The 26,027-nt window shown below is 52.3% G+C and overlaps 1 protein-coding gene and 1 long non-coding RNA gene across 4 annotated transcripts in view; one reads left to right on the plus strand and one right to left on the minus strand.

The window, feature by feature from the left end:
• The window catches only part of STK10 (serine/threonine kinase 10), a 152,773-nt gene that overhangs the window by 53,767 nt on the left and 72,979 nt on the right, over positions 1-26,027 (minus strand). For all 3 annotated transcript variants that reach the window (XR_011249595.1, XM_069556024.1, XM_069556023.1), the window contains exons 5-10: positions 19,807-19,879; positions 18,706-18,900; positions 18,058-18,139; positions 9,121-9,255; positions 6,941-7,483; positions 4,572-4,702 (exon numbers count right to left, since the gene is read on the minus strand). Coding sequence is in view for 2 of the 3 variants with exons in the window: in XM_069556024.1 (XP_069412125.1) it covers positions 4,572-4,702; positions 6,941-7,483; positions 9,121-9,255; positions 18,058-18,139; positions 18,706-18,900; positions 19,807-19,879 (1,159 nt within the window). In the remaining variant the exon portion in view is untranslated. The remainder of the gene's footprint in view (positions 1-4,571; positions 4,703-6,940; positions 7,484-9,120; positions 9,256-18,057; positions 18,140-18,705; positions 18,901-19,806; positions 19,880-26,027) is intronic.
• Positions 8,982-13,919, plus strand: LOC138421689 (uncharacterized). The gene is made up of 3 exons (XR_011249597.1): positions 8,982-9,277; positions 11,259-11,584; positions 13,654-13,919. It is a non-coding gene; the product is annotated as an uncharacterized lncRNA (long non-coding RNA).

A 26,027-nucleotide genomic window follows, 5' to 3' on the forward strand; every position in this document is an offset into this window, starting at 1 on the left:
TGCTCCCCATCCTGAACCCCCTCCCACCTGATATAATTTTATTCAATCATTAAAAATGAATTTCTAGAAGGTTATCAAATTACATGGGGGAAAAAGATCTACGAAAAATGCAGCAATTCTTTATAAACAGATAGGGACTGATCTCTGAGTGAAAAAAGCAGGCTATTAAAGACTGGGCCTATTACGCTACTGACCATCTGGTTGAAAAACAAAAAGGACCATATATATGTGTGCACACGGGCCTCTACAAGTTTACTTTCCTATTTAAACACTGAGTGCTTCTGGAAGGACTGCACCGTGAAATATTAACACAAGGAAGGCAGCTGGTGGCTGGCAGAGAGTGAGTGAGGGAGGCGCTGCACTTTCACCCTCTTTTCCTTTTCGAGTCTTGAACCATGGTGTTATATTACCTACTCAAAAGGTAAACACAGTGAAAATTTGACCCAAACCGCACAGTGTACCTTAACTTTGGAACATATTTACTGTCAACGTGTGCGTGAGTGTTCACACAGAAAAAATACTGGTGGCATGCATGCTCAGTCGTGTTTGACTTTTTGCAATCCCATGGACTAGAGCCCACCAGGCTCTGCTCTCCGTGGGATTTTCCCAGCAAGAAAACTGGAGCGTGTTGCCATTTCCTCTTCCAGGGGATCTTCCTGACCCAGGGATCGAACCTGAGTCTCCTGCGTTTCCTTCACTGGCAGGCAGATTCTTTACTACTGAGTCACCTGGGAAGCCCACTGGTGGCATAAAGCCCACCTACCATGTTTTTTTTCTGGGAAAGTCCATTGAAAATTGGTATCTATCCTTTATATAATCAGAAAAGAAACTAAAATGATGGCAGAAGGAACGTGGGCCTCCTGGCAGGGAGTGGGGACCCTGGGCAGCCTGTGCTCTGCTCTGGCGCGGCGTCTGCAGGCGCACCACGGCCACCCCCACTGCGGGCCTGCCCCCCAGCTCTGAGCAGGCAGAGCTCCCCAGCAGCTGCTCTGAGGCCCCCCGCCCTCAGAGGTCACAGAGGCCCTGTCTGAATCTCAGCACTTTCCAGCCGGGTGCCCTCAGGCAGTGGCTCGGGCTTTGCACGCTCTTTCCCTGCATCTGTGAAATGGGGAGATCATCTCTTCCCCACAGGTTCTTTAAGGTTAAATGAGGTGATACCTGTAGCATCAGGTGATCCTGTCTGACACACGGCAACCACTCCCCAAGCGGTAACTTCTCGAGTGATAACGAAGAAGAGGCAAAGGCTGCCCAATCTCTGGGAAAAGCCAGAGACACTTTTTACAGCTGTGTTAAGGAAGCATCTCTGGGAGCCTCTGCATTTCGGGAAGAGAGGAGGCAGGAGGCGATTTCTGAGACATGGAAATCCCGACACAAGAGGAACTAAGGCTCAGAGAGCAACTGACAAAAAACAGAGCAAGGTAAGCAGCCAGCTTCTGACATCACCTCCTTGACCCACCAGAGTTCTCACAAGGGAGAGGCAGGCAGAGACAGGTCAAGAAGGAAAGAGCCAGCTCCAGGAACTTTAGGGAAAACCAGAAAGAACTCTGGCCCAGCAGCCGCAACCTGCGCAAGTGACTATTCAGTGATACTGTTCAAAAGCCTACATGGGACCCAAACCTCCAGAAATGCTAGGAGACCCAGGTTCAACCAGGGACGCGGCAGAGTCTGACAGCCTGTAGCCCGGCCGGACTCACAGGGCCTTCAGACCACGCAGGCAAACAAGAAAAGTCTCGTTCTTTGCGAGCACCTCTTCTCCACCTTAGCTAAATCTCACCTTTGAAACCCGGGCAGCACCCGCTCCTCTGCTGAGGAGGGAGGTGGGGGTCCTGCCTAGGGGCCACTTTCAGATGCGGTGTGGTGGAGCTGGAATTTCACCCCCAGGAACCCAAACTGCCCAGAGGGGAGAGGACAGGAAGGAAATCCGGCCCCCAAGTCTGAAGCTCGAGGAGTGACTGTGAGAACAGAAGGCGGTGTTTTCAGCTGAGACCAGCCACAACCACCCCTCCCCTGGCCGCGAGCCTCCCCAGCACACACAGAGGAGGACACCAGCACGCGTGTGTGCACACCCACGTGCCTGTACACAGAAGCTGTGGCCACCTGACCCAAACAGCCGATTCACTGGGAAAGACTGGGAAGGACTGGGAAGGACTGAGGGCAAACGGAGGAGGGGGTGGCAGAAGATGAGATGATTAGATGGTATTACTGACTCAGCAGACATGAATTTAAGCAAACTCTGAGAGACAGTGAAAGACAGGGAAGGCTGGCGTGCCGCAATCCATGGAGTCGCAAACAGTCGGACACGACTGAGCAACTGAACTACAAGGAACTTCACCGGTGAAAAGTCCACCTGTCATCCCCCTGGCTTCGAGAGGGGAGACATGCCCCAAGGCATCCAAAACTCCTTCTACTGGGCTGTGGAATGTCTGTGCTTTTTTAAGATAAGAATGTGTTTGATGTTTCAGAAGTGTCCTCCAAGCCAGTCATGAGTTGTTCCACAAAGGCCTGGCCTCACGGCAGCTTCATGGCTCTGGGGCCCCCCTCCCTAGCTGCTAAGCCCCCACCTCCACCCCCGGAGAGCCCCCCAGGAAGCTTCCTGGTCCAGTGGAAGCCTGTAGAATTCTCACACAGACAGATCTTCTCACCTGGGTGACCTGAGGCAAGTAAGTTCCCACCAGGAAACAGTTTTCTTATCAACAGAACGGCCGAAATAGGGTCTCCTGAGACCCTTGGACTGCAGGGATATCCAACCAGTCCATCCTAAAGGAGACGAGCCCTGGGTATTCATTGGAAGGAATGATGCTGAGGCTGAAACTCCAATACTTTGGCCACCTCATGTGAAGAGTTGACTCATTGGAAAAGACCCTGATGCTGGGAAGGATTGGGGGCAGGAGGAGAAGGGGACGACAGAGGATGAGACGGCTGGATGGCATCACCGACACGATGCACATGAGTTTGGGTGAACTCCGGGGGTTGGTGATGGACAGGGAGGCCTGGCGTGCTGCGATTCATGGGGTCGTGAAGAGTCGGACACGACTGAGCGACTGAACTGACTGGGGAGGGCTGTCAGGGCGCCTGAGTGCCTTAAGAGTGCAGAGATGACTCCATGCAAACAACTCTGCCTTACACCCTCCTGCCCACACCAACCCCCTCCCATCTTCAGCTTTGCCTCCAGAATGCATGCTGAACCCAACCTGTCCGGCCACGCCTTCCCTCTGTCTGGCCACTGTCCCAGCCAGGGTGTCCCTGCATCCCTGCTTCAGTCCTGCCCCCTCTATAGCCCAGACTCAGATGACAGCAGAGTCGGCTTTTAAAAGGGACAGTACAGCTGGTCACTCTCCAGATGCTTCATTCCAGTTGTTTTTGTTGTTGAATCGCTAAGTCGTGTCCAACTCTTTGCGACCCCATGGACTGCAGCACACCAGGCTTCCCTGTCCTTAACCATTTTGCAGAGTTTGCTCAAACTCGTCCATTGAGTTGGTGATGCCATCCAGCCATCTCATCCTCTGTTGTCCCCTTCTCCTCCCGCCCTCAATCTTTCCCAGCATCAGGGTCTTTTCCAATGAGTCAGCTCTTCGCATCAGGTGGGCAAAGTATTGGAGCTTCAGCACCAGTCCCTCCATTGGGGATGAAACCTGTGTTTCTCCACCCCTGCCCATGGACTGACGTGACCTGGACCCTGTGGGACCTGGGGATGACTCCACATCCTCTCCCTCCAACTCCATACTCCAGCTCCGCCCTCTCAGGTCCCTAAACAAGCCTTGGCTTTGCAGTTTCTGCCATGCTCTCCCGGCTCTGCCCCTGGCTGGCTCCTCTGAACTCTCTGTTCTGCTCAGGGGATTTCCTGCCAGGCAAGGGCCCCCACCCCTAGCCCAGCGGCCACTCTCCCATCAGCCATTATTCCGTCCACAGCATGAACTACAGTTGGGAATTATTTTGAGTGCTGTTTGCAGGCCCATGAGGTGGAAGTTCTACAATAGCCACAGCCTCCATTATCTGGGTCATCAATGTGTCCCCCAACCTGGTGAGGGGGTGTGGATACATCAGTGAATGGATGGCTGGCTAGCTGGAGGGGAGGCTGAAGGAACACATGGATAGGGAGCTGAGTGGGTGCGTAGGTGATGGGTGGGTGGGTGACTAGAAAGATGTGTTAGAGGATGGAGGGACGGGTGTGTGGATGGACGGATGAATGAATGAGTGGGTAGAGGGGTGGGCTGATGAGCAGACAAGTAAACGGAGGCGGAGGGAAGTGGATGAAGAGGTGGGTGGGTATATGGAGGAGGGAGGTGAGTTAGGCAATACAGGGTCTCGGGCAAAGCCAGCTTCTTTTAGTGTCCCTGATTCCATATTTAATGCTATAGACAGACAGACAGCTCTTTTTTTGGCAATGTAGCAGGTGAGATCTTAGCTCCCTGAGCATGGACTGAATCTGCGCCCCTACAGCTGGAGCGCAGAGCCCGAAACACTGGACTGCCAGGGAAGTCTCAGACAGACGGTTCTTTCACCAGAAAGACCCAGGTCTCGCGTCCCGTCCCTGCCCTGTTACGGCCGTCAACAGCCCCTCCCAGCCTCACCTGAGGAACCGCATCTCCTCGTCCTTCTTCTCATCCTCGCTGATGATCTTGGAGGTGGTGATGCTCACCTCCACGCCGTCCACCACAAACTTGCGTGTCCTCTTCAGGGTCTTATTGTGCAGCCTTGAGTCCTGGCCAGGGAAGATCATTAGGCAAAGCTCAGCATTACAGTCACGAATCCATGGGTGGCCCAGTCTCAGCCCAGTCCAGGAAGGAGGTGACTGTCCATGGTCCCCAGCATGCCTCAAGCTTCTCAACCTGGAGGCCAGAGTCTCTGAGGTTAGGCCTCTTCCTCTCCCTGACCTCACCCTTCGGACACTGCCCAGCCCTGCCTGCTGACCGCCAGCATTCTCTCACACACAGGGCGCAGCATCCCAGCGGGCTGGGTTCCAACTCCTACACCTACTGCCCCTGTGACCCTGGGCAAGCCCCTTGTCCTGCCCAAGCCTCAGCTTCCTCAGCGTGTCAGAGGAGACGAGCAGTGCTTGCCTTCCAGGGTTGTTCTGAAGGTGCAATGAAGCAGGCGGATGGAATTCAATAGCACCTGGGTCATGACAAGGGTTCAACACTTGATATTTATTTCTGACAGTTGCTATTGCAGACCACAATCTCTTATCTTCAATGCCCAAATCCAAGGAGCCTGGAAAACCAGAGTTCAGAACTATGTTGGCAGCCAAGCCTAACCTGACCTGAACTCCACAGGAGGCCACACCCCTCTGGAGCCGCCATGAGATTACTCATCTTTGTCTTTACCTTTTCCTATGCATAATCACGCCCCTCACTTGTGATCGCTTACACAGTGCTGCCAGAGCTCCTGGAGGCAGTTAAACGCCCTTTGAACATCCTCCACCCTGACTTGGATGAGCCTGTGGGTCTGCACTGGAGTCCTCACGGTGTCTCCTCCATCCCAACTCCTCCCCTAGCTCCCGAGGCCCTTCCCGGTGGAGTCCAGCCCGGCCTTTCCAGCATCTCCCTACGGCAGCACCTCCTGGGCACCAGGACTCAATTCAGGATGAGTCAGACTAGCAACCAGGAAGAGGCTACCCGGAGATGGCGAGGGAGAAAGGCCTGGGGTCCCGGTCACAGGGCCTCTGCCAGGGGGTAACAGACTGTGAAGCCAAGGGCGCTGACGCAGCCAGGCGCTCTTATCAGAGCAGCTGTGTTCCCTGACTCACTGCCAGCCCACCAGTAAAGGGATGCTCTCAACACCCTCGAGGATAGGCGAGGTGGATCAGACTTTAAAAAAAAATTATCTTTTTTTTTTCTAACCCTTAATGTCTTTCCAAGAAGAGAAGGGACAGAAACACTGTCATAAGGCCCCAATGCTTCTTACACCTAAAAGCTGCTGCCCTCTCTGCTCGTCCTGTTCTATTTGTCTGATCTTCTCACTTTAAAAAGTTAGCTTTTAGTTTTCTGCTTGTTTTTAATGTACAAGCTTTAAATGTAATATGATCTACTCTATTCAATTTTCTGGTGTGATTTCTCTCCCCCACTCCACCCCACCCCCAAAAAGAAAAAAGAAACGCACTTTCTTTCTGTTCCCAAAGTCAACTGCAACAGCTGGCTGCTTCTCCTTTTTCCTTCTTTCACTTGGCCAATATTTTTGAGTCTCTGCTGTGTGGTTTTCAAACATAAAGGCTGCAAAACGTTTCCTAAATTCAGCCTTGGTTGGGGGTGAGGTTTCTGGGGTGGCCAATCAGGTGATCAAAGGTGACTTCACGAACATCTCATGATCTGTGGGAGCAGCTGGGGAAGGGCCAGGCCTCGCTGAGGATGGGGAGGCAACAGTGCCGCCGCCAGGACACTGTGACATGCGGGGCTCAGAGTGCAGAGGCTGGGGTCTGACCAGCTCCCCACCTGCCACCTGAGGCTCTGTTTGCCCGGCTGTACTCAGCGATATGGCTCCTTTGAAGCACTTTGCAGTGCAGGCCTCGCGTTGAGCTCTCAAGTGCAGTGGCTAGAGTCACTCACAACGCCGCTTCCCCTCAGAACAGCCATGAGCCCACTCCCTTTCACTGACTCCATCAGCGAACTGACCACATAGCTGATCCGCAAGTCAGAGAGCTTTCACTTCCAGAATTCTCTCTCCCTAGTTTGACCAAGGCCTTTAACCAAACCCAATTTAAACAGAAACCCAAACTGAAATTAAAACTCCAACCTACTGCCTGACATGACTTAACCCCAGACTGAACTCAAGATATTTGGGGGATTAAACAGCGATTCAAACAAAGGGCTCCTAAGAAAGAGAAATCTCATGAACCACTTAAAATGTAAGGCAGCCACCGGACGCTCTTACAACCCAACACTGAGCAGCAGCAGCAGCTTCTGCAGAACGCCTGCCCCAAGCCTGTGGCCAAGAGGTGCGTTACCTTGATGGACAGAGAGCCCGACTCCTTGTTCACGGACAGGTCTGCTGACAGGGAGGTGCCGAAGTCCGTGCTCCCAGAGGTGGAGATGCTGCCACAATCCGAGTCCCTCTTGGAAAAGCTCTGCACCCCCAGGGTGGGCAGCTCCAGACTGCCATTCGTCAGCTCCCCACGCAAGGTCTCCAGGGCGCTGCTGTTGGGACGGCTCTGGCTTGCTTTCTGGGGCCTGCTGGCCACTGGACTGAGGTCCCCACCCTGGTCAGCGGCTTGCTTCTCCTCGGACACCTGAATTCTGGCACCCATGGACACCGGTCGGAACTTCCGGAGGGGCACAGGCACCGCCAGGCCGTTCTCGTTTCCAGGGGCCACAGCCGGGGGGCTGGTGGCCGGGAGGGCCCCGTCCCCAGGGGGCTCGCTGGGCCCATTCGCGCCGTCCTGAGGCTGGCTGGGAGGTGGCGGGGTGAAAGGTGATTCTTTGATAAGTTTGTCTGCATCGAGGCTCAGCTGACTCACCTCGGAGGAGTCTCGAGTGTGGCTCTCCAGAGGCTAGGAGAAAACAGGCAGTCAAGGCCACGGTCCTGTGTGTCTGAGCAAGAGTCAGAGACACAGCGAGGCTGGACAGTCAGACACCCACAGGGTTCAGAAGAGGGCCAGGGAGGTCTCACAGGCACCTCTCTAGTGAGCCACAGTCCTCCCCACTCCCTGCTGCCCAACCAACAATAAAGTTACCACTTGCTTTCACGAGCAGGTATTCCTCCTCGGAGTGGAGCCAACCGCGGCCAGCTAGACAGCTTGGGCCCTGTCTAAAGCAGGCAACGGCTACCATGCTCCAGCCAATCATGAAAGCCTAGGAAAATTGGGTCCCCTGAGCCCAGACCTTCCAATTTTTTAAGACAAGCTGGAATCTGGAGTTTTCCATGCCATCTCCCAATTTTTAGATGGCAACTAATTCAAATGTTTAAAAAGTCACAGAAAGGCCAAGCTTGTGAAACAGAACAAGGATTTCTGCAGATGAAACATAAACGTCCCCCTTAATGAATAAAATAAACACCCACGTAGCCACCTTCCAGGTCAAGAGTGGGACACATCCCAGACCTGAGACCCTCCCCTTGTCCAGGAGGGTCTCCCTGTGTCCAGCCTCCCCTTGACATTGTCCTGACCTTGATCTCTAAGTGTTGTAGGTTAGTTATAGGATTCACACACCAGCTCTGGCTCCTCCCAGGGATGAATTACACTTGAGGAAGTGCTATATCATCCTTCCCAAACAGACAGGTCTGGACAAGCCTCGCTAGGTCCACAGCACCATCTGGACAGTCAGTCTCCCCGCCTGGAGGAAGCTGTCCCCAAATGACTAGACCAGGGATCCAAAAGTGGCAGTTCAGGACAGAATCCAGCCCACAGATGTGTTTTGTTTGGCTCAAATGTTTTATAAAAATTTAAATTAGCTTTAAGGCTCCCCGGTGGCTCAGAGGGCAAAGTATCTGCCCTCAATGCAGGAGACTTGATTTCAGTCCCTGGGTTGGGAAGACTCCCTGGAGAAGGGAATGGCAGCCCACTCCAGTATTCTTGCCTGGAGAATCCCATGGACAGAGGAGTCTCGCGGGCTACAAGTCCATGGGATTGCAAAGAGTCGGACACGACTGAGTGGCTAACACAAACGTTTTGTAAAAAGTTTAAATTAGCTTTAATTTAAATTTACACTCAGCCAAGCGCTGAAGCTGCAGATGGGTTACGAGAGTGCTAAGACATGGGTCCCCTGGGCCCTCGAGATGGCCAGATGGGGTCTGGGGCGCTCGGAGTCTCTGATCACAGGCAGCCTTTCCGTGCACCGAGCCCACCACGTGCTACACACATCCTCATTCTGTATGTGAGTCACGATGGGGAGCAGGCTGGGAAGCAAAAGGAGTCCACCACCAACTTTTAAAACCTGGAAAATCCCACAGAAAAGTCCGATTCCTGGTCTTCCCTGAAGATTACAGGATATGGCCAACACACCCTGCGGCCTCATCCCGACCCTTGTGCTGTCTTACGTAACTGGTGGCGTGGGAGCTTGTGACCTCTGAGCTGGGGAAAAGAACAGAAGGGAACCTCTCCTGCGCCTCCCGGTGCCCTTCCACCCCAGCTGAGGCCTGCGGGGACCCCATCCCTTCCCAGTGCTCCCCGGCACCCCCTGATCTCCTTACAGAGGCAGCCTCCACCACATCCTCCTCGTCCCCCTCATCTCGGCCGTCTTCAATCTCCTCCATCACTTCAGCCTTGGCCTCGGCCACCAGCTCCCGCAGGGCCTTGTTGCTGGTGACGCTGCTGACGAAGGGATGCTGAGAGGGGCAAGACAGCTGGGTGAGAATCACGGCAGGAGAGGGCAAGGGTGGTGAGGAGGGGCACCCAAGGCCAGGGAAGGCGATCCCCAAGGCAGAGGGGGCTGGCAGCATCCCTCAGGGAGATGTGAAATTGAACCTGGTCAGGCAGACACAGAGGCAGCTCAGAAAGTCCTGTGTGTGGTGAAAGAGGGCAAACACCGGCTCCGCTGCTCACTAGCTGTGTGACCCTAGCAGGTCCCTTTCCCTCTCTGAGCTGTGAGCTCCTCACCTCTGCATGGAGAAAATTATACCAAACCCACAGGGGTGGTATGAGGGGGGGAAGGAGAAGCACAGAGAGAGGTTTAGCCCAAAGTGGGAGCAAAAAATAATGTTTCAGGAGGGTTATTTGTGTTTGCTAATTTATTTTTTATTTTTATTTCTTTGGCCATGCCATGTGGCTTGTGGGATTTCAGTTCCCTGACTAGGGATTGAACCTGGGCCCTCAGCAGTGAATGCATGGAATCTTAACCACTGGACTGCAGGGAATTCCCTGTTAATTTACTTCTTAAAAAGATTTTAAAGATGTAGTTTTAAAAATATTGGCTTCCCTGGCTCAGTCAGTAAAGAATTGCCTGCAATGCAGGAGACTGCTTGTGATGCAGGAAACCCAGTATAATATCTAGTATGTACTTACATCGTATAATATATAATATACAGTATGTACACACACTATAATATATAGTATGTATATACATATACACACATATGCTTTATTGAGGAATTACACACAGAAAAGTTCACAAATGATTAAGCTCAGTGACTTTTTCCATATATACAGACTTAGTATAACCACCACCCAGCTCAAGACACAGAACATTTCCATCACTTCAGGAAGGTCCCCATCCCCCTTGCAGTGAAACCCACTGCCCTCAGCCATCAAGCCCTAGAGACTAGTTTCGCTTGTTATTTACCTCTATCTGAACAGAATCCCAAAATATGTAGTCTTTTGAGGTTGGCTTTCTTCACTCAATACAACTAAGCTGAGACTATGAGACTCCCCTACCTTGTTGCATGTCAGTAAACTGTTCCTTTTTAATTTTTTTTAAACTTACTTTTATTTATTTTTTAAAATTTTGTGGCCACCGCACGTGGTATGCAGGATCCTAGTTCCCCAACCAGGGATCAAACTCATGCCCCCTGCAAGGGAAGCAAGGATCCCTAACCACTGGGATGACTGCCAGGGAGGTCCGACTGTTCCTTTTTGATTCCTGTGCAGTATTCTGTTGCGTGGCAATGGCACACGATATTCTTTCTGCGGCTGATGGCCACTTCTGTTTTAATAAAGCTGCTATGGAAATGCTTGTATAGGTCTTGGGTTTTGCGAAATCTTGAGGCCAAGTGGTATATGTTATATTCTGAGGCATTTTCAGAAATGTCACATCTCTAAAAGGTGAAAGTTATTTCATGGTCCTTGGAATACACCCAAGCTTTTAAGGCCTCAGGAGATTTTAAGGCCTACTGCAAGTCTGCCCTGCATCAGGGAGTGGAAAGGGACGCGGGATTCCTCAATCTCCCACACTCACCCAGGGCCGCTTAGAAAGGCACAGTGGCTCCCTGTGGCCCATGGCTAAGTCTCTGAGCTCCCAAAGCAGGGGGCCCAGGTTCGACCCCTGGTCAGGGAACTAGGTCCCACATAACACAACTAAAGGCCCGGCGCAGCCAAATAAATAACAATAAATAATTTTTTTTAAAAAAGAGAGGCATGTTAGGGGTGGTCATCAAGTTGGAATGTGCTCATTTGAAATTTGCAGGAAGGCTCCAGTGAAATTCACTGTTTTTACTGTCAGAAACTTTATCAGTAGAGGAACAGTGTCAACAGGATTGTAGGGTAGTATCTAAATGACTAAAGAGAATAAATTTTGTAGCACCCTGAAAACACATTCACAACAGATAGGGCTGCTACAGATCATTCTTATCTGCTCATTCGTTTTTATCTGTTCGGTTCATTTGTGAACGGCCAGGAGCAATACCTGTTCAACTGGGCACCTGACGCTGCGTCCCGGAAACCAACGTGGCTCACTCCTTTAGAGAGCTCTGTCGCTCAGACCACCCTAAGCCAGCTGCACTTCCTCTAGTCAGCACCAACTTTGAAAGGCATGAAGAATTTAATTTCTCATCCTTCTCTCCCACACCCCTCTTCATTCGGCGATTCACGCCTCGGTCCCATGTTGAGGCCAGCAACGTGGCAGGTGCTGAAATGAGGCCAAACAAGCAGACAGGCAAGGTCCCTGGCCTTGGGAAAGACGAGGGGCATGCCACCAGATGGCAAGAACACTTCTCAGGTCAGGTAAGAGGAGAGCAGAGGCTGGAGGAGCGTGGGCCTGGGGTGCTGGGGGGGTGGAGTCTGTTTAGGTCACAGGGGCCCCCTTGGGAGGGGACACTCAAGTTGAGACCTGAGGGGATATAGGGGGGCCGCCGACCAGGGAAAGTTCTGGGCACAGAGAATTCCAGGCAGGAGCATAAGCGAGTACAAAGGCTGAGCAAAGCAGTGCTATAAACAGGCACCCTTCAGAGGTGTCACTCCAGCAGCCAAGCGGCTCTGAAAGGTCTTGAGTTGGATGTTAATAACAGCTGACTCATTTTAAAAGACCCTGATGCTGGGAAAGATTGAGAGCAGGAGGAGAAGGGGATGACAGAGGATGAGATGGTTGGATGGCATCACTGACTCAATGGACATGGGTTTGGGTGGACTCCGGGAGTTGGTGATGGACAGGGAGGCCTGGCGTGCTGCGATTCATGGGGTCACAAAGAGTTGGACACAACTGAGTGACCAAACTGAACTGAGGGAAGCAGGAGAGTATAGCAGTGCACACTGCGGGCTCTACGCGTGAGACCAGGCTGCCCGGAGTAAAACCCCGCTTCCAACAACTTGGACAAGTCAACTTCTCTGAGCCTCAGTTTGCTCATCTGTACCCTAGGAATAATAGTATGGATGTTCTAAGCATTGTAGTAAGAGCTCAAAATATGGCTCAAAAAATCACCTGCATAATCACACCACTACCATCATCCTCATCACCAGCACCAGCACCACCATCACTACTTTCACCACCATCACCATCCCCACCACCATTATCACCACCATCAGAAGGATGGCAATCAGAAAAGCCTGTTAGCACCAGTCTGCACTCCCAGCCATTGCCGTTCCCTCCTGCATCCCCACAGAGCACAGTGCTTTAGAACTGAGGATGAGAATCAGATCCCAAATGTTTCCAAGCTTCACATTGCACAACCTCACACATGCGAACTTGAGCAAGAAGCCACGGGACACTTCACTCCAGAGGCTGAAGCAGACGCAGCAGAAACAAATGATGCAGACACAGGCTTCTGGAAACACCAGGTTTTCATCAAGCCACATCACATATTGACCAAATTAGTGGTTCTTCAGCTTGGCCAGAAGCTGTGCTTTCTTGAAGCTGAACATCTGCTCCATGGCCTCCCTTGAGTACCCCGGGGTCTTTAGGAAGTGGAGGGGGAACTGTGGGGAAGAAAGCTTCTGATGAAGGGCAGGCGAGCAGGGCCACTCCCCTGGACCCCAAGCTCCTGGAATCCCTGGGCAAGCGAGGCTGGCAGACAGAGCAGGCCCTCCTGTCTGATGAGGCCCAGAAGACCGCTTTGTAAGCTGCTCTGGGACACAAAGCACAGACACCCACTGACCCAGCTCTGTCACCTCCGGGATGTGTTTAAAAGGAGAGGCAGTGTGCAGCACAGGAAGGCGTGGGACCTTCCCCGGCAGCCAGCACGCTGTGTGCCACCTGGAGACAGGCTCATCTGGGCACAGGGTCCCTGGAAAGGTGCTCAGTTGCCCCCAAGAAAGACCCGGACCAGAGGGGACGCAGCAGTCTGCTCCCTCAGGACGAGGACAGCTGCTCTGTGCTGTCTCTGAGGCGAGCCCCATGAAGCCACAGAGCTTACCGACTGGCACCCAGCGTCCAGCCAGGATCTCTGCTGCCATCTGCGTGGTCAGCCTTCCAAAACATTGAGCCTAGTTTTCCTCTGTGTACTTAAAAGTCATCAGCCAGGAACTTCCCTGGTCCAGGGGTTAAGACTCCGCCTTCAATGTAGGCAGCATGGGTTAGATGCCTGGTCAGGGAACTAAGATCCCATATGCCACACAGTGTGACCAAATAAAAAAAGAAAACAAAAAAAGAAACCACCAACCGGGATATCCCACACTCCAAGACTAGCTTTAAAAAATGCCTAATAATAAAAATTTTAAAAAAATAAAAATAAAAATAAATAAATAAAAAATGCCTAATAACATTTCCAAGTTTTCAGGTATCAGTATTTCTCCTTCATTATCCTTTCCCCACCTCCTAACTTTCTTCCTTCTCTTCTCTCTCTCCTTCATGCATTCAGAGAGTGGTCAGATGGACAGGTTTGGAACCAGATGACCAGAAATCAGCTCTGTCACATACGTGCTGCGTGACCTCGTGCAGGCTACTTGACCTCCCTGTGTCTCAGCTTCTTATCATCTGTTTGACGGACAGCCAAACAATACCTACTTCACAGAGTCGTTATGAAGATTAAATTAGTTAACATTCGCTAAACATTTAGAATCAAACCTGGCATGGGAAAAAGGTTACACAACAGTTTACTAAGTAAAAATAAATATACTTAGCAAATATTTAGTCAAAGGCCCTCTCTGTACCAGGCACTGTTCTGGATGACTAGGGCACACTGGTGGAAAAAAAAAAAAAAGCTGCTGTCCCCAGGGAGCTGACATGCTGGTCAGGATGATCAACAGTAAACTTGATAAACAAGTCATATTCTCTAAGGGCGACGTGCCATGGAAAAACTAACAGCGGTGCAGGAGGGCTTCCCCGGTGGTCCAGTGACTGAGAAGCCGCCTTCTGATGCAGCAGACACGGGTTCCATTCCTTGCTGGGGAACCAAGATCCCACATGCCTCATCTAAGACCCAATGCAGCACCCCCCCCCCAAAAAAATGTAGGGCACAGGAAGGAGAATTAGGAGTGTGAGGGGTACAGGTGATTTGCAGTTTTAAATAGAACACTTGGGGCAGGCCTCACTGAGAAGCTGCCCTGTGAGCGACGATTTGAAGAGAGGAAAGAGGTGGAGGCGTCTACGGGAAGAGCAGCCCAGGCGCAGCGGACAGCCAGAGCAGGGCCCTGAGGCAGGAGGGAGCCTGGAGTGTCAGCAAGGAGGCTGGTTGGCTGGGGAGGCGGGAGGGGGTGAGAGAGGGGCAGATCTGAGGGGTCAGGGTGAGAGGGGCACTGAGACTCTGGATTCTATCCTGCGGAAGATGGAAGTCTCAAGCGGCATGGACTCAGGAGGTACAGGAGCTGACTTGTGCTTTTCCCTCAGCTACAATGGAGGTGGTGAGAAGTGGTTGGATTCTGGGCATGTCAGAAGGCAGAGATGACGGGACTCCCTGGTAGAATGGATACAGAGTGTGCGAGAAAGACAGGGTAATCCCTCTGAGAAGATGGCTGCGAGGTTTGGGGCCTGACTGCGGGCAAGGTGGGGCTGCCATCAACTGGGATGGGAAAATCATTGCTAGAGCATATCTGGGGAAAGATCAGTGGCAGACTTGTTAAGTTTGAGATGCCTGTGGACACCTAAGGCGGGTAGAGAACACTGAGGAGGGTGGAGGGTAAGCAATCGGACGAAAGGGTCTGGGGTGGAGTGGGGCAGTCTGGGCTGCAGGCAGAAACGCAGGAGCTGTCACAAACTGAGCGAGCCCATCGAGGTGATGGAGATGGAGGAAAAGGCCCTGGCAAAGCTCGTGTGAATCAGCTGGAGAAAGAGAACAGCCAAAGGAGACAGGTTAGTGACCAGTGAGAAGGAAGGAAACCAAGAGGGCATGGAGACCTGACATCAGGTACCGACAGCAAGGAAGATGAGGGTCGCCTGCGACCGCTGCTGGGGCCAGCAAAACCAGCCCTGCAGCCTGAGCTGATCATGACGGCCAGAGGTGCCAACAACCTTGAAAAGTACGCTGCGCTAGAGTGGAGCAGGTTTAAGAGCAGATTCAACAAGCGTGTGCTGCGCACCGATGACGCCCCAGACGCCAGGGGCTACAGACCTGCATCCACTCACTTCTGTGACGCGAGCACGATCCACCTCCTGCAGAGGAGGAAACTGAGGCTCAAGGTGAGGACCACTCAGATTCCTGGCGGGTGAGCCTGATTTCAGAGCCTGGGGTACCACCAAGTGGTAACAGTCCCATCTGATATCCAGGCAAGCGAATGAATGGACCACAAGCCAGCAGGGGCAGAAGTCAGTCGGCTGAAGGCAGGATGCAGGGAATGATGAGGGCCAGGAGGAATCAGCAGTCAGCCAAAGGCTGAGGAGGGGGCGTGATCAGCTCTGGAGGAGGCGCTGACTGGCAGGACGAGATCTGGGCTCGCATCTGGCCACTCAAAGCCAGGTGACCTCGGTAGGCCAGTTCTGTTCCCTGAGCCTTGGGACCTCACCTACAGGGGGAACAATGCCCCACCCTCCCTAACTCAAAAGATAAACAGGCACATGGGAAAAGTTGACGGTAGCCTAAGCTCTGCAAGGAGTTTTATTTATGTGGGATCTCTCTTTTATTCTGCAAGCCTTCTGACTTAGCAAAGAGTCCTCTGGCAGGAAGGTTTTTTTCTCCCAACTATGGAAAGGAAATTCCTAGCCCAGGCTGAGGTTCCCAGGCTGCCATGGGAGATGAGAGACAGCTGGTCTCTTCACGGCTGTGTCCTGGAGGCCGGATGTTCCAGGCCGGGAGGTGACTGTTCACAGGAAACAATCGGCCCCAAGGAGCCTGGAGCTCTCGCATCTGACGATGACGGCAGGCCCACCCCACCCCCACCGCTGGCTGCCCAGACCGTCCCTGCCCAACGCCTCCCCACGCCTCTGTCACTCCAGCCACGTGACTGTAAACACAGTGCAGAAGCCCACAAGGAGCAATCGTGACCCCGAGCAGACAACCCCAGTCTGCATCCCCATTTCTTTCCACTTTTAAACAATTTAATTCAAGGCGTCAAACCGTCACTGAGCACAGCACTGCACAGTTTAGCTAAGCACTTTCCAGGATCTTTCCCTCAACCCTCACAACGACCCTGTAAGGGGAGCGGGGCTGACTATTATCCCCACTTCAGAGTGGGAATAGGGTCATGGCGGGGTGAAGCCCCTCAAGCAGGGTCCCACAGCCAGGACTGAACCCAGGCCTTCCCACCCCCAGGCCACACACTTCACCACTGTGCACAGAGCCCAGAGGGGCACCCTGAGCGCCAGCCCAGCCCCAGTGCCTGGCTCACAGGAAGTCAGCGCTGGGAAAAAGCGGCTACATGTGAAGAGAGCCTCCAGGGCATGGTGGGGCGCGGCCCCCTCTCCTCCCACCACAGTCAGAGACGATCACACGGGGGGAAGCTCTAGAGTGGTGGACGGGGCGGAGGGCCAGCCCCTGCCCGACCCCAGACCTGCGTCCTCTCCCAGCAGTCTTGGTGCCCCCAGGGACAGTGGCCAGGCGACCCGGAGACTGCTGGGTGAGCGGTGCGTGCAGGTTTTCAAACACAGCTGCCAAGGTTCCAACACTCACCCCGCCGGCTGCAGACACCAGGGCCCAAGGCAACAGCTCTGGACAAGGGTGGCTCACAGCTACTTCCAGTATTTCAAACAGCTTCAAGGAAGCCACCATCCACTTCCCCACCCAAAGGTCATTCAGCTAGCTAAGGGGATGCTCCCCGAGTCACGTGTCACCCTGGCTGGTCTCCTAGATGCCACGTCCAACAGCCAGAGAAACCTTTGTAAGTCAGTGTTTCCCTCCAAACCCTCACAGGTGCCCTGTCCCAAACAGGGTGAAGCCAACGTCCTCCCAAGGTCCTATGTGACTCTCCGTGACCTGGTCCAGCTCTCCTTTGGAAGGCTGCTCCCACCATTAGCCCTTTGCTGGGCGCCTGGATTTGGAGAGGGTTCCCACCGTGCACTGATAAGAGGGGCTGACTCAGCCTGCACTGTGCAAATGATGGGGTCCATGTTGACCACCTGCCCAGCTTTCTGGAGCCTGGAACTCTGGTCCGTGCCAGCAGAGGCTGCCCACGTGGTCAGCTGCCAGTGAAACCCTAGGCCCCGAGTTCTCCAACATGCTTCCCAGGGAAACACTTCACTTGTGCCGCCAGAGCATACAGCTGGGGAGCTCGGTGTGTCCTCTGTGACTCCACAGGAGGGGACTCTAGGCAATTCTGCCTGGTTTTCCCGTGCGCCTTTTCCTCTGCATCCTTTTGCTCTAATAGTCACGGTGGAGAGACTGACTAGATGCTTCGTACCCAGAGTCCGCTTGGGGAACCACTGAGCCTGGGACTGGACACACTCCGTGCAGCCCTGACCTTGTCTCCAGTCCACCGACCTCCCACACCCCTGTGTTCACCCCAGCCCCCGCACCCAGGCCTCCTGGCTCTGCCAGCTGCACCCATCATGCCCCCATCCCAGGCCTCCACCTCCACTCTCGAGCACCACGTGTGGTCCCCCTCGCCTCCTCTGGGTGTTGGCTCGCAGAGCCCCTCGCGTCCTCCTTTCACAGGAGAGTAGCCCCTCCCCTGTGTTGCTCACTGGCTGCCTGTCCCCTTCCCCCAGGTTAGCCCCATGTGGACAGGACTCTGGTCTCCCTTCACCCTCCCTGCGCGAGGGCTGGCAGGTATGGGTGCCCAGGGCACACTGGCTGATGACTGAATGGCTGTGCACGACGCCCCCAGGGCAGGGCGAGGACGAACCCAGCTTCCAGGTCAGGGCGGGCAGCCACCTGGGAGGGGCGACCACTCACCTCCAGGAGCTGCGCAGCGCTGGGCCGTGTCTCTGGGTTCTTATCCAGGGCCGTCTTCAGGAAATCTCGGAACTCTGCAGACCTGGGAGGACAGACAGGTGGGGGCAGTGAGCTGGGAGCAGGGAAGAGCCCAGAAGACTTCCCGCACCAGGGACTCCACTCTCCTGAGAGTCGCGTGCTTCCCAAACACGCCCCTCAAAGGACAAAGGGAGCCTTTATAAGTGAGCCAGCGGAGGCGACCTCAGGACGCCCTCTGGTCACTGACAGAGGGGATGCAGAATCAGAGAGGGGGCTTGCCCGAGGCCACGCATCGGAACACAGCCGTGCTGGGGGTTTGAGTCCAGCTCCCAGCCCAGGGTTGCGCCGTGTGGCTGCAACGGCTCATGTGGTCTCTTATTCCTGCAGCAGGACCCAGCTTATTTGGGTTCTGCAGTCTGCGTGGATGGAGAGCTGATGCTCAGAGCACAGAGGGAGAAAAGAGCTCTGAGGGCCCAGGGAGCTCAGAAAAAGCCTACCGACCCCAGGCCTGACTGCTCCCCAACTGTGAGGCCGAGCCCCGGCACCCTACCTCCCCCCCCCACTGGCCCTGCCCCCCACGGCCGCCCTGCAGACACCCCCGGGCAGGCCTCCTTACCACTGGCTCCTTACCACTTAGAGGGCGAGAGCAGTGTGGGAGGGTCGGACTTGGCGATCTTGAGCAGCACCCGCATGGGGTTGAGCTCGTGGTGCGGGGGCTCGATCTGGGCCATCTCAATCAGCGTGATGCCCAGCGACCAGATGTCGGCCTTGTAGTCGTATGGGGTGTCCTTCATGGTCTCACACATCACCACCTCGGGGGCCATCCTGAACCGACCAGGGGACAACAGAGCGCTAAGACCCTGGCCTCCGCAGGCGCCTCCTGGAGGGTCAGGGTCAAGGCCCAGCGCGAGCACTCCCAGGTCCTGATGTGCGCTCCTTCCCACCCACTATCTTCCTCGGATGGTTTCCTCACAAAAGGACGCCTTCCAAGCAGCTTCACAGCCCAGTCCCGCTGCAGCTCCGACTCCTACCAGAAGAGGGCAGCAGCAATCCAGAACACAGGGTCCTGGGGAAGGGGCGGGTGGGGGCAGGGCGGAGGGGCCCGGGGAGATCCGGGGGCGGGGATCAGCAGAGAGAGGGGCGGGAGAGAAAAGGAGAGGAGGAGTAAAAGGGGAGAGAGAGAGAGGGTGAGTAATAAGCAGGCAAAAAAGGAACCCAACTCCACGATGGGAAGGAAGTAAAGCAGAAAGTAGTGTGAAACTGAGAGAGGCTTTTTCTTTTTGGAAAAGAAGGGAGCAAAATGGACTGGAAGAGTCTAGGGAGATTTCATATAAGCATAGCAACCGAACTCATACTGTTCATCTTCCTGGCCCCAGCTCTAGCTCTGGGTCTGCCTGTCAATCTACACTTGTTGAATTCATCAAGAACCATTCTCCAGGGAACGTCAGTCCTTATTAGTGGAACACTTTCTATATGCACCATCCCATTTAATCCTCCCAATACCACATCATATAGGCACTATTACACCCCTGATTTCACAGATGACTAAACCGAGGCACAAAAAGCTGGGTAATATGGCCAAGGTCTTGGCGCGCGCAGGCTCAGACCTAGCAGGCTGACTCAGGAGCCCCTGCCTGTCCTCTCCCCTCCGGCCAAGCCAGGGGTCACCAAGGGGACATGGAGGTGTGACGTTCAGTCCACCATCCCATTTCCAGAGGCTACACGACTCACCAGTAAGGCGTTCCTATGAAGGAATCTCGCTTCTGCAAAGTTTTCAGATTCTTGGCAGACACGCCGAAGTCAGCTGCAAGGCAAGAATCTCAGATAGAGGACTGGATGGACATTCCTCCACCCACGGCCCTGGGGTGTGGACACAGAGATTCACGTTCCAAGTCAACTAACAGATGCCATTTTCTGTCTAGCGAATTAGTGATCATTAAAAAATAATAACACCCACTGCTCTAAGAGGTATGCACCTTCCTACCTGCTAATAAGAATATAAATTGAAGAGGCTTTTAGGCAAGCAGTTTGGCAATAAATAGCAAGAACTTCTAAAATACCCATACTGGGGACATCTCTAGTGGTCCTGTGGTTAAGACTGAGCTCCCAGAGCAAGGTGCGTGGGTTTGATCCCTGGTTGGAGAATTAAGATCCCACATGATGCATGGTGCAGACTGAAAAAATAACGAAATAAAATAAGACACCCATACTCTTCTGGTGCAGTAATCCAAATCTAGGAGTCTACCTTAATGAAACAATCTTCTTTCTCTTTTTTGGCAGCACCTTGCAGCTTGGGGGATCTTAGTTCCCCAACCAGGCCCTCAGCAATGAAACCACAGAGTCCTAACCATTGCACCACCAGGGAATTCCCTGAAATAATCTTAAATATAAAAACACTATGGGTAATGATTGTTCACCAAAATGTCATTATAATAGATACAACTTAAAAATAAGCATCATTGCTTAGCTTTCATGGAGCGATTTTTTAAATTCTTTTGTGCAGTATATAATACATTCTGTCTTTTCTAAAAAGGATTTAAGATTATGTATCATATATACAAACGTACACACAAAGAAAAATGAACTAGGATGTGAAGAACTGAAACATTAGAAAAGACCCTGATGCTGGGAAAGACTGAAGGCAGGAGGAGAAGGGGATGACAGAGGCTGAGATGGTTGGATGGCATCACTGACGCGATGGACATGAGTTTGAGCAGGCTCCAGGAGATGGTGAAGGACAGGGGAGCCTGGCGTCCTGCCGTCCATGGGGTCGCAGAGAGTCGGACACGACTGAGCGACTGAACAGTAATGAGAAAGAAGCATGTTAGTCGCTCAGTCGTGTCCGACTCGCCGCAACCCCATGGACTGTATTTCCACTGTATTTCTGTGCATGGAATTCTCCAGGCAAGAATACTGGAGTGGGTAGCATTCCCTTCTCCAGGCAATCTTCCCAACCCAGGGATTAAACCCAGGTCTCCCGCACTGCAAGCAGATTCTTCAGCATCTGAGCCACCAGGAAAACCAAGAAAGAAGGTAAAGACTAAATAACTGAACAGATTACGTGTGATACACACACATATGGTGGAATATTTTATAGTCAGTAACATTTTAAAATATTTTATTCAATATTTCAATACTGAATTATACATAAGATTCAACTTTAATATACATTTAATAATGATAATAGATGAGGGAGACTAAGAGGCACAAACTTCCAGTTATAAAATAAATGACTCATAGGAATGAAAGGTACAGTGTAGGGATTATAGTCAGTAACAATGTAATATCTTTGTGTGGCAATAGATGGTCGTATAGCAGTGATCATCTTATAATGTGTAGAGAAATCAACTTACTACGTTTTACACCAGGAATCAATATAGTGTTGTCAACAAACAAACAAACTCACAGAAAAAGAGATCGGATCTATGGGGGGTGGGGGTTGGGGGAAGGAGAATTAGCTGAAATCAGTCAAAAGGTACAAATTTGCAGTTATAAGACAAATAAGTACTAGGGATGCACTTAAATATGCTTTCATATAATTAAGCACAGGAAATATATATAGAAATAAATATAACGGTACTATATGTTATATATGAGAGTTGTTAAGAGGGTAACATCCTAAGAGTTCTCATCACAAGGAAAAAATTTTTTTCTTTTATTTTGTAACCACACAAATGGCTATTTGCTAAATTTATCGTGATAATCATTTCATGGTGTATGTAAGTCCAATCGTTATAATGTAACCTTAAACTGACATAGTGCTGAATGTCAGTTATATCTGAATAAAAATGTAGGGAAAATAAAATTTTAAAACACCATGTGTGCTAAGTTGCTTCAATAGTGTCCAACTCTGTGTGACTCTGTGGACTATAACCTGCCAGGCTCCTCTGTCCATGGGGTTCTCCAGGCAAGAATACTGGAGTGGGTTGCCATGCCCTCCTCCAGGGGATCTTCCCAACCCAGGGATCAAACCCACACTTCTTCTGTCTCCTGCATCGGCAGGCAGGCTCTTTACCACCAGTGCCACCCGGGAAGTCTAAAACAACAAATATTGAAATATTCAATGTTTAATAGAATAGGAAACTATTTTATTGGTTATTTATATAGGCTCAACAGGAAAGGGAGAGGATCCTTATCTGAATATACTGCATGGTTGGAATTAGGCCCTACCTCCCCGCAAAAGAGCAGAGCTGCAGCCTGAATTACTGGAGGAGATGTACTAGCTTGCTTAAACGGTTGTCCATGGACAGAGAGACAAGGTTTCTCCCACTTTTCTGAAGTTTGCCATGACGAAAGCATTTGACTTTCAGGACTAACAAAATAAATTAATACAATTTCTCTTTACACACATCCATCACCACCACCCATTGCTAAGGGGAGAGGCCAGCACCACAAAGAGGAACTTTCTCCAGTGCTCCAGCCTTCCGGTGCCAAGTTCCACCTCGATTAAAAGCTGAACTCGGGAGGAAGCAAGACACTGAGAGACCACTGGAGTGGCAACAGCCAGCTGCCCTGAGAGCCACCACCTGGGTCTGGAGGCCATGCTCGGCCGTTTCACTCAGACTCACAATTTCAAACCAGGAGCGGGCACGGCGTGGAGCGACAGGCCTGAACCCGAGAGCACGGGGCTCCAGTTTCGCCCCTTCTGTGTCGCTGGGTTCTTTCACCTGTGCATTTAAGTTCCATCTGGAACCACCCGCGAGCTGGAGCAGAGAATACAGCGGGGAGAAAGCAAACCAAGTCCGTGCCCTCTGGCAACTCGAACTTCAGTGGTGGAGGCAGCCAGCCATCCCATGAACACCAGCTGTGTCTGTTCACAATCGTGTGACGTGATGGGGAGACGGGGGTGCGGGGCTCGAGAGACAAGGAAGGGGGGTCCTGGGGGAAGTCCAGCTAAGGAAGAAGCCAGAAAACTATTCGGTCTGGCCATCTTACACGCTTACGCGTCCTACAAAAAGCGGAACATTCCAGCAGTGCTGCCATGAGACGTTACGTCTTACTGTTGATGTGTGTGCTCTGGTATACAGATGTCACTGTTGTCACAGCGCTACAGTGAAACACACAAATAAAAACTCAAATTCATAAAAAATTTTTTCATTTCCAGGCAATTCATTCATTCAACAAATACTAACTGAACATCTATTATGTGCCAGGCACTGTTCTAGGCACAGAGAGGAAACAAAACCTTCACCCTCACTGGCCTGTTTTTCTAGTGGTGGAAACAGGCCCTCCACACCAGGGGACTCCTGGCAATGAGAAGGGCCATGCAGAGATAAGGCAGAGACAGGGCTGGTGCGTGTGCGGCTAGTTTAGACAGGAGGTCAAGGGCTAGGGGACCATATTTCCAGGCAGAGGAAACAAGCTGGCTGGAGGGCCCAGGGGGGGCAGAGCAGCATGGCTGGAAGGGGTGGTCTTAGATAAGGGGAGAGACAGGCAGGGGCCGGGACAGTTACCAAGCCTCTGAGCCTCCGTGTCCCCCCCACCAGTGACACAGGGTGAGACTGTAGCCCTCACTTTGCAGGGCTGCCGTGAGGATGAAACGGCTCACCTAAGGCACTCAGCTCCAAGCCCAGCTCGTGGTAAGTGCTCCATAATGATAGTGAGTATTCCATGGAGTACTTGAGTAGTACTCCCGAGAGTCTGAGGCGGGGATGAGGCCGAGGCTATACTGAGACCTCCTCCTGGGAATGGTCAGGACTGCGCCTTAGTCAGCACTAACCGGACAAGAGCTACTTGGTCAGCTGAGGGAAGTGCTCACGGGACAGGCTGGCTACTGGGGCTGGAGAGCTGCTGCTTTTCAGGGTGGGAGCAGCAGCAGCTACAGGGTGAGATGCAAAACCCAGGAAACCGAGGTGAAGGGCCAGCTCTGCCCTGTTGGCCTGGACACGTCACCACCCCTCTGGACTCAGGGGTGAGGACAGGCACCCACGTGGGCCTGGCTCCGCATATAAACACCAACAACGGCTGACATGCCATCCCAGGACACCTTTGGGGAAGAGGGACTGCCTCTCAGACCCAGGGTGAGGCTTCCAGGAGGGACACTGGAGCTGGCCACTCCCATATCTCAGCACCCACTGGTCCCATCCAAAGAAGGGGGTGGAAAAGCAGAAACCACTGACTTTCAAAATGACACACAGTTGGTCCCCAGGGTCCTCCCTAAAACAAGCGCCTGCCAGCTTCTTGGGTGGTTGCTACTTCCCCTTCTGGGGCCCAGCCGGGGCGGGGGCGGCCCCTCCCTGAAGCCCAGGAACCTCGGGCTGTCCCTGGGCCAAGGCAGGGGTAGGGGTGGCCCCATCTGTTTGCTCCCTGAATGGAATTTATAAGCCATGTCCCCTGACAGGTAGACAGCTGCCCTCGAACAGTTCAAAGGGGATTTTCACCAGGCAGTCTCTGTGGTTGAAAACATTCCTCTCTCCCCTTCTCCTATTTTAAAACCAGAATCAGAGACAAAGCAGCAGGCACGTGGGGACTCTATAAACTATCACTTCCATAAGGAAAGAGGCCATTTCTGCTTTGTCCACAGCTGTACCTGATGCCACATCTGCCACGCGAAACACTCAACAGGGCTATCAAATGAACAACAAGGTAAATGAAGAAACAGAAAAAAAAAAATGACAAAACTGGGCCTTAAGACATGTGTTTTCGGGCCTTCCCCACCAGTCCAAGGGTGAAGACTCCATGCTCCCTGTATGCTGCAGCCAAAAACAACGGAAAAAGAAACACGTTTGACGACAACTCTACTTCTGGAAATAAACTCCCAAACCAGACTTCAAATACACATGGAAGCTTCGAAAGCATTATTCAAAAGAGTGAGACACTGGAAATGACCCGAGCTGCTGCTGAAACCTGACTGGCGGATAGTTCGGGAAATCGAGGCTCTCAGACCACGGGCGGAGGAGCCTGGTGGGCTGCAGTCCGTGGGGTCACACAGAGTCGGACATGACTAAGCGACTTCACTTTCACTTTTCACTTTCATTCATTGAAGAAGGAAATGGCAACCCACTCCAGTGTTCTTGCCTGGAGAATCCCAGGGACGGGGGAGCCTGGTGGGCTGCCGTCTATGGGGCTGCACAGAGTCGGACACGACGGAAGTGACTTAGCAGCAGCAGCAGCAGCCCATGAAATCACACAGTTCGTAAAAAGGATGAGCGTGCCTTTGTGCTACTTTGGAAGCTGGTCCATAGCATGCTATTCCCTCCATGGTGCCGACAGCCCAATGCACAGTGTGAAGTGGACAGTGTGGATTCCAGTTACATCTTAAGAAGAACGGCGCGTGCACACTGTGAACACACAGACGTCCATAAACACGGAAAACGGACTGGAGGCCATCAAACCTAGTCGTGACCACCTGCCCGGAAGTGGGACTTTGGTGGGGGCAGTGTACTGGGGCGGCCTCACATTTTTTACTGTGTACACTTCATAGACAGTATGCATTGCTTTTATGGTTGGAAAAGCTGAAATACATGTGGTAAGTTGGGGGGGCTTGTTTTTGTTTTTAAGTAAAACCCAGTGGGGGCCAGGATGCGGTGAAAGAACTTCACATTCTGCTGGGGGTGTGAACTGGCGCATCCAGCGTGAAGGGCACTCTGGCCTCAGGTATCAACACCGCCTGACACACTGCACACACCCAACAGCCCTGCTTCTGAGCAGCCCTCTAAGCGGTGCGCTTACAGCCTGAGAGTCACAGACACGTACACAGGCACGCCCATCACCACACTGCTCAGGGTCGTGCAAGAAACCTCACGGGATGCCTGAATAGCCAACTTTGGGGGATTCATAAGTTAATCATGGTTTGCACAGCAATGGGATGAAAGAAAAACGTGAAGTAACCATCTTTCTAAGGAATATCTAACGATTTGAGGGGTTATCTGACATTATTCAATTTTTTTAAAAAGCTGACTGGAAAATATATATTATATACATATGTATATATACCATGATCACACTTAAAA

Source organism: Ovis canadensis, chromosome 16 (genome assembly GCF_042477335.2).
Source record: "Ovis canadensis isolate MfBH-ARS-UI-01 breed Bighorn chromosome 16, ARS-UI_OviCan_v2, whole genome shotgun sequence".
NCBI lineage: Eukaryota > Metazoa > Chordata > Mammalia > Artiodactyla > Bovidae > Ovis > Ovis canadensis.